The sequence below is a fragment of the Pteropus medius genome, unplaced genomic scaffold (assembly GCF_902729225.1).
Source record: "Pteropus medius unplaced genomic scaffold, Ma_sr-lr_union100, whole genome shotgun sequence".
NCBI classification, from domain to species: Eukaryota; Metazoa; Chordata; class Mammalia; order Chiroptera; family Pteropodidae; genus Pteropus; species Pteropus medius.
The window spans coordinates 2,506,974-2,520,655 of record NW_024340693.1 but is presented as its reverse complement, the minus strand read 5'-3'; the positions used below and the strand labels follow the sequence as shown (position 1 = coordinate 2,520,655).

Below are 13,682 nucleotides of genomic sequence, written 5' to 3'. Positions count from 1 at the left end.
GCAGAAGATACAGGGGAGCATTTATTGACTTAGTCACTTTACATCTTCTTGGATGGATGTTGGAATGAATATTTTATGAACAAGGAAACTTAGTAGATAACGCGTCTTGCCCAGGGTAATAAGTTGTAATAAGTGCATTTCAGAATAGGTCTGCAACTTTGGTTTTAAATACGTGGCTAGTGAGTAAAATTTTCATTTGATTTAGCAGTTTCTGGCGTACATTATTGTACCCCAGGCAGCAGTGGTTAGAGTGTCAGTAATATGACAGATGGCCAGGAGGGCGGAAACAAAGGCCAGTTTCAGTTGGCAGAACATCCTTGATTCTGTGCACCTTAGTGATGTTATGTGTATTTCATTTTTCAGAGAATGACTAATAGTAGCAGTTCCCCAAGCCTTCTAAATGACAGTGCCAAGCCATATGCAGGCCATGGTAAGACTTGGTTCCTTTCTCTCTTTTATATGTATAGTTTTGACTCTAAAAACAATTTCTACGTTTTGGAAATTTTGACAATTATGAATAGATATAAGGAAGAAAATAAAAATCATCTATTATTTCACACTCAGAGATAAACATTAAGATTTAGATTCCTCACATGTACATACTATCTAGTAATATTTAATTAAGAATATACATAGTAATAACAAATTCTAGTAAATATACTTTTAAATATCCCGAGTTTCTCAATCACTATAAAATTCTCTTCTTTATTTTCATAATTTACTTAAATATTTTTGTTTCTGTTTTTTTTTCTTTTAAACAATTATATTCCAGTCTTCGATTATATGTGTGAATCTGCATTCATATGTTGAGTGAATTCCTTTAGAAACATTCTTAGATATGGAATTATTATTTCAAAGATTCTGGACATTTTTAAGGCTTTTGATACAGAATTTTCAGGTATCTTTCTATAACCTATTTTAAAAATAAATGTTCAAGAATGATTTTTAAAAAATATATAATTGAGTGTTAACACTGCATTGGTAAAACATTAACAGTTATTAATAATGGCAAGAATAAGATTGTGTATGTGGATTATTTCCTGTGGTAGACTTTTTCGTTGGTGTATCAGATCTCTATCACCTGTTGGAAATTTCAGCCTGTGTTTCTTTTGCTGTAGAAAAAAATAGCAACATTTTAATGTTGATTAAAATTATTAGAGACTAACTTGTAACATTATAATAGTTTTAGCATTCCTAAAATGTTTACATGCTGACTTTAAGACTATCAGAAGTAGCATAAAGAATGAATAATACTAACTTGTGTTAAGTGCCTTGAGTGTATAAATTACTTAAAAATATCTTATATTTTGCTATTTTATTAGCTTCTTTGTCTTTGCCTTATTAGTTAAATTAATGTTAATTTTAATGAAGGAGTATACTGTGAAAGTTCAGGCAGAAGAAGCCAGAGCAGTCAAGCAGCGGTCTGTATGCCGTGCATGAAGAGATGACGATTTCTTTAAGTGGGAACGTTTATTGTATTTTTTTAGGATTTCACAGATAATTTAATGAGAAACGAGATTAACTAAAACTCTGAAATGAAGATAAAATATTTCAGTATATATCATGCACACCTTTATAGAAACTCTTTTGATTCGTTAAATGAGAAAGGATTTAGAGTTATACTTTGGTTTGTAGCTTCTAGCCACAGAGTAATAGAACTTTGAACCTGTAAAATCTTTGGATTTCATGTTTGTATTTTAAAACTTAATTTTCCTTTTTAAGAAGAATATCAGATATCTGGTGATAAACTTAAAAATACAGACTGTTCTGTAGCGTACATGGTTTTGCCGAAGTGTTGAAATCCAGGTCCGAGCACTTGAAGTGTGTCTGACCGCTCCCCCTTCCCCTTATTTTTCTCATGATCTCTAAACATTTGCTGCAGGCAGACTTACTTCCCTCATAAACATTCTTAGTAACATGCTTGAGTCCTTTTTTTTTTTTTAAATCTCATTTTTCTTTTAGTTTTAGGCTAAACATTCAATATTAAATTTGTGAGTTCCCGGACTTACTTGTATGGAAACTTATTTAACTTACCTTCCAGATCCTCTGACTTCTCCTGCTTCATCCTTGTTTAATGACTTTGGTGCCCTCAACATCTCTCAGAGAAGAAAGGTAGGTGAGATTAAATGACGTGTAGAGGTGATAGTTGGTCATTGCCTAGATAATGAACGGTCACTAGTCCTTTAAGTGCGGGGAGGGCTTTTTATGGACCGTAATGTTTTTTGGCCTTTTGTTTACCCATTTCTCTCTCATGTAGAATTTTATTAGATCTCTGTGCATGGAATAGAGACATTTTATGTAAAGGGATGAAATCCTTCTGCTTATTTTTGCTCATTTTCTTTATCTTAATGTATTCTGTTTTTAAGGTAAAATCTCATTTAGTGTCGTAGTTGCCGTTGATGTGCCCCATTGTAGGTATACTGATCACGTTTTTATTTTCTGACCGCTTTGCTTAAATTTCAAGATTTCTCCCCTAATTTAAACTCCTCATTACAAGGCAAACTTAAATCTTCAACTTTTCCTAATTGGCCCAACTATTTAAAAAGTTTAAAATCTCTTCATATTAGAAATTTGAGTTTGTTTGGAATTTAAGTGACAGACTGCGTAGATTTTTGAGATGTGTTATAGGGACTGGGTCTGTGACAAGGGGAAAGGAACTTTGTTACAGTTTGATGCTTTGAGTCTTAACGAGAATTATGTTAATGACAATAATATACGTGTGTGTGTGCGTGTGTGTGTGTGTGTATGTGTGCATGTGCATATATTGTTTAGTTTTTTAAATTTTTTCGTTAGGATCAGTAGCAGCAAAAGATGTTCAGGAGAGTGTGAATCTTGGTGGAAATTACTATAAATTTATAACTTTAATTCAGCTCCCTAAGTAATAGAAGAAAAGACCCCAAAGCAAAGAATATTACTTTTAGAAAAGTAATATTCAGATGCTTTTAGGATGTATCTGTTCAGAGGGTAGTATAAAATGAAATTCCAGAAGACTGGATGTTTTCAAGGCAGAAACATTTGTGGGGTCAGTACTTAGTGCTCTATCCATTTTGACACAGATGAGAACAAGGAGGTAATTATGAATTACGTTTAGGCAACAAGAATGGATAGACTAAAATATATGGGTTCGATTTTATAGACTTCCTTATAGGCTCTCACCAAGAACATGTGTCCTCTTGCTTTATAAATCTCCTAAGTCGGAATATGTAGCTTCCAGATCCATATAGTATAATTGGAATAGAACACAAGCAGATCCATTGGCAGGAGTGAGAAATGACGATAGCCATGGAAGGAAACAGTAAAATACTGAAAAGCAGGTACAGCCTAGAAGTCAAGTTATCTGGAGCTGTTTAGTGTGGGGGAAAATAGAAAGCCCTTAAGAGGCCTTAGGGATCCCTCTAATGGCTTTTTCACGTCCTTAAATTAATAATCGTTTAACTGCGATAAGTAGTCGTTCTGATGTATGAACAGAAGGTAAAACTGGAGTTGCAAATAAATACTTAAAAGTATTCCTATATGAGGGTTTGGTGGCCTACATCTTAAAGTCGAAATAAATGATTGAGAGCTACTGACATTAATTATGAGAAAACAGTAAAAATCCCTGTAGACTGGCAGAGGGAAGATATAGGTCCCATTCTTTTAAAATTAATTTTAGTAAAGGAAAATAAAAGGAAATTTTACTACAAAGGTGATCTCAATATTTGGAGAAATACTAGAGTACCTCCTGATGGAATCAGATTAATATAGTGAATTTTTGAGGTACTGGGTCTCTAGCTTTGTGACCTTAGGCTGACTTTCTAGGCTATAGTTGTCATATCTGTGAAATGATGAGCGTGGCCTGGGTGATTGCTGTTGTGTCTTCTCTAAAACTCGTCTGTCTACCGAAAGGACCTATGTGTCAGTCTCAACTAGAAATTTGGGGTTCACATCGTGTATCTTTGTAGGACCGTATTTTCTTGCCATTTACATTTCAAGTAATATGTAGGGATGTAGAGTTCTTTTTCCAATAGTGGGCTATATTGTCAGGAATCTGTCAGGGTACAGGTTGCATATGCTTTAAAATCGTTAATGGTTGAGTGGAAAAAGTTTAAAATCTCTTTATACTAGAAATACTGTTGGCATAAGAATATTGCATGCTACGCATTGTGAACTGAAGGCATATGGACACTGTCTATTTTTATTTTGTTGTAATTCATAATATCTGTTTAATGATGTAATTTTAGTGGAAGTTAACTCATATTTATTTAAACATTTAATTATAATTCCATGTTGATCTAAGCAGGCTGTCGCAATTACTGGGTGACATTTTATTTCATAATGATATCGGAGAATAAGGTAGTTAGGCCATACTTCTATTTCAGAGCTAGTTAGGGAAGTCATTTTCTGCAAATCTCAGTTGGACCAATCCCTAGGCCAGCTATGGTGCTTTTTGCTTGTGGATGTGTGAATTATTGGGATCAGATCAGCCATGTATTTTTACTGTAGGTAGTCTTACTTGTGCTATGTGAAGAATTTAAGAAGAATGGACTTTTTTCCCCTGTTTTTCTCAAATTCTGTTGAAGAGGCAATATATGATGAACCTACTAGAGAACGTTTACGCAGCAGCATATTAATTAGTACCAATTTAAATATCTGATGATTGCTGAATAGCAGAGAATTTTCTAGGTCCAGAAGAGTTTACGGACAGAAGGTGTTTTGAGTGGGGTTTTTGAAGGTGAATATGGAGAAGCAAAGATACTTAAGCTTGATTACAAGTGGAGAGTTAGGATCTTCAGTAAATTTTTACATTTTCTTCTTTTCATCATAGATAAGCTAAGAAACTATGGCTGGGGCTGTGTATCTATAGAGACTCGTTGAAGTAAAATGTAGGATATAAAAAACTGTACAAAGAGGTTAATTGCCATTTTTCTGGGCTAATTTATTGTTAAAACTGTGAAAAACTTCCTGAAGAATTGCATACGGAGAATACATACCTCGGGGCACCGCTACACAGCGTGCGTCAGGACCCATGCTAGTCTGTGAGTTGTTTGTCACCTGTCTGTAGGGAGCTAGAAGTTAAAACACTGAAAGTAAATGGTTAGGAACTTCCGTAGCAGTTTGATAATACTGCAGCATCCAAATACGGGATCATTTTTTTAGCAGTTTTTATTTTGCAAGAGTATAGAACCATGATATGTAGGGAAGTTTTAAAAGAAGTCATCTTTCACAATTGATGTTTGAGAAGCACTGATTTTTCACATTAGGGATACCTATTTTATAGATAGAAGTGTAACCATTACTTGAAAATTATGTAATTATATTGGCCAAGTGTGGTGTTGGAAGAAATTGAATTATGGCTATATACTCTGGGGGGAGTTACCCGCCCCCCCCACCCCCCACACACACTGGAGGTGGAGTTTTGTTGAAAATCAGCGCATGTCTTAGAGGTCAGTACATGAGGAAATCTTAATAGCAAGATAGATACGGTGGACTGTGATGACAGTAAAAGGCTTGAGAGTCACTGTGATTCACAGATGTGACCCAGTCTGCAGTGAAGATTTTGATGATAAATCCTTTGGGAGTAAAGTAACTTTTTAATGAAGTTCGATGTCAAAATACAGATATTCATAAATGAAGTGATTCAGTACTGTGACATCTTGCTCTGAGTATTCTTGCTAAGTTGTGAGTTTTTGTGCAGGGCAGCCCCAGATGATGGAGACAAATTCTGGGCAGAGTTTCAAAATTTATGTCTGGCATTCTCGGCTTCTGCTTTTATGTCTGTCTTGGCTCTTTTTGCTCTTTTTTAGTCATGTAGTCATTATCCTATTCAGTTTTCCCTCCTACTCCATTAAAGCAAAAGCAAGGCTTTGGCGCCTGTTTTTACATTTCTTATTCTAGTTGTACTTTAGGATGCTATTTCCATCAATATACAGCTTTACCTGGACATTGGCATTTTATTTCTAATTGTTGGATAACAGATTTTCACTTTTGTAGAATTTTTAGGTTTTAATAACAAGTTAAATTCTTTGGACTTAGGAGACACAGATTTCTGAACTATCATGTCTATTTCTTTCGTTTATTTCAAAGCTCTTTGTTAGGACAAGGAAGTGGGTCAGAAGGGGTTGGCTTATCTGCCGATGGCTTGTTTGTGAGATTTTTCAGTGGTGGAGGCCCCGTTCTGGATGGTTCTGCGTGAGGCAGAAGTTCACTAGCAGTACTTCCTCTCAGCTTGGAACCTGCTTCCCATCGCTCTCTGTCTTAAGAGCACTCATCCCTCTCTCTTCCATCCGTATTACAAATTAACCGATGGTATGTAGTGTGTGTTTTCTGATTCATTTGGCTTTTAAAATTTTTCTTGTAGCATTTCCATTCTAATGTCTTCAAAAGATGACTTACGTTATTTCTACCCTAAGGAACAAAATATGGACTACATAACAAACTGGAGACTATGGTAGAGTTCTTTTAGGGAAAAAGCTGAAGTGAATTTGGAGAAATCGAAAGGATGATGAGTAGACAGTTTGGAATGTAAATCCTTAATCCTTCTGGATTAGGTCCGTTTCAGAACTTTGAACCAAGTACTGATCTCAGGAAAAATAAAAGATGAGGGGAAAATGGAGAAGATACTGAAAAATAACTGACCTCTAAATGGAAATTGCAGTCTAAAACTTTACCTGTAAACAACCATCGTTTTTAAATTTTTTACATGTGTTCTCAAATATTGTTTTGCTTAGTATTTAGATTTCCAGGTCAGCCACGAGTTGCTTTTACAACCATGTGTCGCGCAGCAGTGTCTCTATGCAAATTTTTGTTCAGACTTCCATGCTAACGCCCTCAGACCTGCTCTTCTAGGTTCTCTGCTAAACCGCCGCTCGCCTCCACGTGCCACGCGGTGGGAACGCGCACCCTCCCGACTTGAGCTACGTGTTGGGGCGGTTTGAGTTTTGGAGACATAAACAGATCCCTTCTGGAAGTTGCTAGAGTTGTTGGAGTTCAGCTTCGTATAGGTGTGGAGCTTGCTCAGAGCCTCTTGGCGAGTGTTTATTTCTCTCAAAGAACAGTCAGTGGGGACAGTAACGACCCAGTAGCGTTGCCCCAGTAGCGTTGCGTAATGGTTAAGGGGCTCGGGGTCTGGAGCTGAATGCCAGGCAGGCCCCGTTTCTTCACCGGTCATCTCGTGTCTTCAAGCTTAGGCGCACCTTTCAGTTTCTTCGTTTGCAGAATGAGAGATGATACTTAGTACCTACGGTGCGGAGTTGTCGCGAGGACTAAATGAAAAGCATCGCCTGTCACAGAAGTACCTAGTACATGGTGTGGTGTTAGCTAAACCTCTCTAGCCTGGTTGGGCAGTTGTTAGCTGTTATTAAATAAATAAGTCTCCGTTGCTCCTCATTCTGGCTGAGGCTGTGTTAGAATTGTCCCCTGGAGAAGCAGTTCTCCTGTAGCTGCTCTGCGGGTGTCTTTTTCCTTTGAGGTGCTCAGGTCACTTCTCTGCCAACATTGGTTTTTTTTTGCTTCCTCCCTGCGTAGCTGTCAGTTTCTCAAACACATTCTTCAGATTCGATGCAGAATCCATCCTGGCTTTTCTCACGATGTAGCGGCAGACAGAAACTTGGTTTTCTGTTTATGTTGATGATGATTTTCTGTATCTGTTCCAGGTAAATATAGTAAACTTAATTCTTTTATAAATTAAATGTTTTATATTTTATTATATCATTTAATCACCCCCAAGAATTCTTTGACAGATATTATCATTTTTTCTCCATTTTATAGATTGGGAAATGGAAGTTTTGAGAGATCAAGTAATTTACCTAGAATAATATATTTATTTTTTAGAGAAAAAAAAATCTCTCTGGGGCAATATGAGAGGGTGAGGTGACTGAAGCTTCCATAAGGCCGTGGGGAGAGGCCGCTGGTAGGTAATACGTGGAGGAGGAGATAAAATACCTATTGCCCTCATGCCTGCTGCTTTTTCCAACTATGCGATTATCTCAGTGTAAATTTCTACGTACACAATTCAACTTTTGATAATTGACAGGTAATTTCAGAAATCCCGCACAAATTTATATTCCTATTCATAGGTGCTGGGTTTTTTTATAGCCTTGAAAACACATGTAAAAATTTTCATCTCTGTCATTTTATGGGTAAAAACCCACTTATTGTTTAGATTTGATTACTGGTGCTGTTGAACTTCTCTCTTCTGCTTATCGGCCGTTGGTGTTTGTTTCCTGTCCTTGGCTCATTTCTGTGGGGCCATCCTTTGTTAATTCATTGTCAGCTCTTCGTATGTTAGAGGTTTAAGCCTCTTCTCAGATGTTTTAATCTCTTTCCTTATTTTGTTTTTGGTCTTGAATTTCACAAGTGATTTATGCTGTCAGTTTTGGGTTGTCATCTAACTCTGATTGTCTTTCATTAACTACACGAGAAAAGAACAAAATATTAAGCTCATTTTTGTTAAAACGACATTGTAATTCCCTTTCTGATGAGTTAACGATTTTAAATGGAAAGGACTTTCACTATTTTCATGTAATTTGACTCCACTGTCATTTTATTGCTCATGATCTGTAGTAACAACTTCTCTTAGCAAATGGATATGTTCTTTCCTTTGCATTTTAATGGTCAGTTAAATATGACATTCTTACTATTTGTTTATCTCCACTCTCAGCCCATTCTTTTCTTAAACTGCTCTGCAAGTAACATTAGATTGAAACTTGTTTAAAAATGACAGTTCCTGTAGAAAAGGACTTAACTTTGAGAGAGTTAATTTTATTTTCCTGCTAAATTAAGAGTACTCTGGGTTGAAGTTGTAGGATTATGTTGAGATAAAGATGTGCTTTGGAAAGAATAGATTAAATTTTGTTGTAACAAATTAGGAGTTCAACCATCTGCTTTCTGTGCTTCGTTTTAGTTGGTACTTTGTGTGCAGTGACCCCTTGCTTTTGTCGAGGCAAGAAAAGGTCTTCCAGATTGATCGAAAGGGAATTTAGTTCTATTGATAAAGAACTAATGAGCGATTTTTGTTTCGTAGCCTTTTTCTTGAGGTCTGTATGGTGGTTTGGTGTTTGACATTTTACCATATTTAAACACATGAACTGAAACAGCGTGCCTTATATATGTAAAATATAATGTCGGCTATAGTCATCTTCTAGTTTTAGCTTTGGGGATTTCGAGTTAGTTCTTGCCTAATAATGATAGTTTAGTGAAACCGTGGTGCATTTACCACCTGGATTTGGGAACTGGTGGATCATTCTGAGATGGTCTGGTTGACTTTGCACTCTGCTTTGGTTATTGGATTTACAAAGTGTGACAGCTGATATTAAGAGCTTGGTGTAATGGATGGTTCATCCCAATTTTCCTAGGAACTGTAGAGGTCAGGAATGACTTTGTAAGAATGACATGAGAATTTTCATCCAAAAACATGCTAGCCTGAGTTTTAAGCTAAATTTAACCGGGACTGTGTAATTTTCCCAACTTTATTTAATTCCCAAGATTTGTTCTCCTTGCATTTTGGAAACGAGGAGGAGAGGCTGCTTCATCTTATTTCCTTGGATGACGTCTCTGTAGCTGTTGTTTCTTGTCTATCCCGTCCACGCCGATTAGATGCAGAGAGGGATCGATTCATCTAGTAATTTGTATTTGGTCATTTTAGGATTAGGTAGAATAATGTTAAGATTGTAATAGGTTAGGGAATATTAGAGAATGCGGAATACCGTACTTCAGAGTGCGAGTTCTGAGCCTGCCCTTCCGTTGCTATGAGACCATAGGTGAGTTGTTTTAGCCTCTGCTAAGCCTCACTTTCTCACCTGTAACACAGGTATGATAACAGTGCCCGTCTCACAGATTTATGAGACTCAAATACATTAAAGGGGTATACAATGCCTTGTTCTCGTCAGATGGTAGTTGTAATTTCCTGTTGCTAATGATTCCGCAATTTTAAAACATTTCTCTGTTTCTGAATGTGTACGAGATGAATTTTGATGAACCATTACCTTAGTTTAAGTTCAGTTATAGTAAAGAGCATTTCTGAAGATTTCTGCTCCAGATCAAGATTAGATTTAAGCAAGGGTCCACGCAGGTGCATGCGTCAGAACGGAACCTTTTCCTAATCAGCAGATAGGCATTTTAGCATGATGGGTGGTTTTGATAAGAGAATGAAATTCATATAAAAACTTTTAAGATCATTACAATTGACAGTTTATTGTGGAAATAACTTTGGTACGGTATTTTCTTTCTCCACATCTTGTGTTCTGGTTTCATTCTAAAGCAGGGGAATAAAAGAAGTTGCAGTTTGGTGTTTCCATTCTTTAGGAATTGAACGTGGGTGGCCTTGCTTAGCAAGGGTGGTCCAACTGATCTGTTTTTTGGTGGCTTAAAAACTCCATTGTAACATTGAAGTTTTAAGAACAGAAGTAACTACTACTTTGTAGGCTTTCTTAAGTTTACATAGATAATATTGGGGGACTCCTCCCCCAGGATCTGACTCATAGTAGAGCTTAAAAATATATGTTCATTTGTGTATGTATATTCTGTTTTGCTACATTTGCTATAACTTGTATCAGTTTTTACTTAGCACCTCTCTTCACCCTCTCCTGTATGTGATTTGTGTATTGACTTCACAGATTAAAAGGTCTTTTTCGCTTACAAATGTGTTTGCCTGTCCATGAGTCCTTAACAGCCAGTCTGTTTTTCTATAGACCTGCTTTCTATAGACCTCCTCACCTATCCTATCCTACTATCTCATCTTTATTTAAACAATGAAAATGTAAGGAATTTAATATATTTTCATGAAAAGTCCACAGTAATGAATGGCAGGACAAAATGCAGCATAACCTTTGAAGCTGACTTGTTTTGTTTTGATTTTTAAGTCTTTTACGTGTGAAAGAAATTCTTGGAGCCCAAGCGGGAGCGATTTGTAGGTCTGGATTTGCCATTCAAAATTTATTAGGTGTAGGAGCCTTTACAATCCAGGTGTATCAACACGCCTAATTAACTAATAAATTAGATAGAGATAATTCCCAGTGTTGATGATTATGTGAAAATTAACTAATTTATACGATTTAAAAAATTCAAATGGTTTTAATCAGTTTGGGGGTCTGTTTGTTCTCAGTGGGTTTACATTAACTACTGATAGTTAATGAAATTATAATCTTATATTTAATACTTATCGTTACAAATATGCTAACATCTCTGGATATTTAATTAATCGAGAGAAGACCATTGTCAGCCAGGAGAGGTTGTAAAAGAAATGCAGGTTTATTTTCAAAAAAATATATCGTAAATTCTAGGCTAGAGGTTTTCTACTCGTGGACCCTCAGCAGTGGCAAGAGGTAGGCCGCTGAGCTGTCCCTGCGAAACGTAATGAATGAATGAATACGTTCGTTAAGCATCGTCTGAGGGGGATAATATTTCATACACGTGTCCTGCTATTCTCCCAGTATGTGAAGATGTTTTGATTAATAAATGCAAATTATATTAAAGTGGTATTCATGGTAACTTTAAATCGTCATTCATTGTTTCAGAGTACAAAGAGCGAAAGCACAGTTGTATGTTTTTGATGTTTAAATGGGGTGATGTTTAAATGGGGTCTTAAAATTCAGGGCTTCGGAAACTTTCTGTCATAGGATAACAATTTGACCTCTCCAGTTTACTCCTGATAATGAGACTGCGACACACAGTAATGTGCGGTCAGTGATGTGAAGCGTTGTGGAAATGGTGCTATTTTGCAGTTTTACCAAAAAAATTGTGTGTTGAAAATTGGTCTGTTGCTTGGTAGCTTTAACGACATTTTCTATACAAGCAGTGGTATTTATAGATTTTTCTAGACTGTGAACTTTTTAGGGAAAGGGAATAGAGCTTATTGTTTTTCTAGGCAGGGCAAAGAGCCTTATGCTGACATGTCGAGTCAATGAATGAAAAATAAATGTGTGTATAGAGCTGAAACAGCCCCCAAATTAGCTTTCTCTGGTCTTAGGCGTAGAGACTTACCCAGCTGTCAGGAGAGAGGGTGGACCCCTTAGCCGTGCGCGGCGGAAGGAGCTGTCGTGGGCTAGGGCGAGGACTTTGGCAGAGCCCGAGCTTTGGGGGCTGCGAGGAATGGTCTTCGGCTCTGAGTGTCTTGGTCGAGCTTTAAGGAGTTGTGCTGTTGAACTGTAGAACCCCTATTCCTTTCTATCTTGGGGGTGACCCCAGTTTCTATTTGTGCCTGGATTCTTATCCAGGTCTTCTCTCTGGCCTTCTCTAGAACTTCACCACTGAGAGTGTGGTCCTCAGCCCAGCAACACCCGCAGTCTGGGGAGCTTTTAGGAAACGCAGAATCCCAGGCCTACTGGGTTAGAGTCTTTATTTTGGCAAGACCCCCAGATGGCTCATGTGTTTGTTACAGTTGGAGTGGCGCTGATCTGGAATACGTTATTAAACCATTTCTTAGCCTTGAAAACTTTTGTTCAAGCTCTAAGGTTTTTTTTAAATGCCCAATAAAAAGTGTAGAGCTATTTTCAACTACTCTCTTATTGTGTTGTTTATTTAGATTTTGGGAAGAACGATAAAAATCAGTCACTTGTGGTGACTCTTGAGTCTCAGTAAAAATCGTGTCTATTAGAGAAAGGGGGGGAGAGAGGCAAAGGGGGACACACGCCGTTACAGGCTCTGCTGGATGCTGCCTCGTAGGAACAGAAGGAGACTGGCAGTTTCGATGTGCAGTATTGAGCAGGAGAGCTGGCTGTTCGCCAGTAGGAAGTGGCATCTTAAAGTGCTCTCATTCCGTTCTGTAGTCGTGATAAGCGGCAGGCGGGCCTGGCACCGCCGAGGAGTGCGGGATCAGCAAGGGAACTTGCCTTTGACCTTCACATTCCCAGGACTGGCCTAGGAAGGGGTTTCTGGAAGCTGAGGGACAGGAGTGAGGGTGGTTGCTTTTGTTGGCTCTGGAGGAGGGGTTTGGACCCTACAGAACTCAGAAGACTTTGAGGAACAACTTTAGGAGTAAACGTTTCCTGTAAAAAAGTGTGTTTGCCCACTTTTTCCTCCTTTCCTCCTCTCCATTTCCGTGAGGCGCCACCTGCAGTCAGTCACCGGGAGTTGCTTTTAGCTCCGCAGACCTTCCCGGCGGGGCCGTGGCTCTGTTCCCGTTGCGATTTCCCCAAGTTCGTGTCCTTCGCCTGGACCTGGGATTCCCAAATGGGGCAGCGTTGGTCCCTCCTCCACAGGACGTGGGAGATACTTCTGGAGATACTGGCACCTCATGGGTCGGGTGGAGGGGCTGCTGGACGCCGGACAGCACCCTGGGCCGCTCCCATCCCAGAGGGAGTCCGGACGCCCTGTCGCTGAGCTTGAGAAGCTCTAACCTGACTTACCGCCCGAGTCTGCTCCTTTGTCCACCTGTCTCCAGCCTCATTCTCATCCTTAAGTTTGCAAGCGTCCCCCGGTGCCCGCGGCATGACGCCAGCCTCCTTGCCACAGGAGACAGAGGGGTCCATGTTCCTCACTGCTCATGGCTCGTCCCTCGCGCTCGGCCCCCTGCTGACATGTGCCTGCGCTTTCCCTGCCACCACGGTGCTGTTTGCCGCTGTGCACATATTTTCCCTAGTGTCTGTCTGTCTGTCTAGGCACACTGACTCCTCCTCCAGAACTGCTCTGCCGTTCACCTGCTCTGTGAAGCCTTCCTTGTCTCTGTCCCATTGTACCTTGATTATATATGCATTCATTACATCACA

At 38.6% G+C, this 13,682-nt stretch overlaps 1 protein-coding gene across 9 annotated transcripts in view; it reads left to right on the top strand.

The window, feature by feature from the left end:
• PAN3 (poly(A) specific ribonuclease subunit PAN3) overlaps positions 1-13,682 on the top strand; it is a 123,680-nt gene that overhangs the window by 22,144 nt on the left and 87,854 nt on the right. For 8 of the 9 annotated variants that reach the window (XM_039862755.1, XM_039862719.1, XM_039862738.1 and 5 more), the window contains 2 exons: positions 364-430; positions 2,042-2,112. In XM_039862755.1, the coding sequence (XP_039718689.1) occupies positions 364-430; positions 2,042-2,112 (138 nt within the window). Of the gene's footprint in view, positions 1-363; positions 431-1,962; positions 2,113-13,682 lie in introns of all 9 variants that reach the window. The other variant, XM_039862764.1, reaches the window with a different exon arrangement.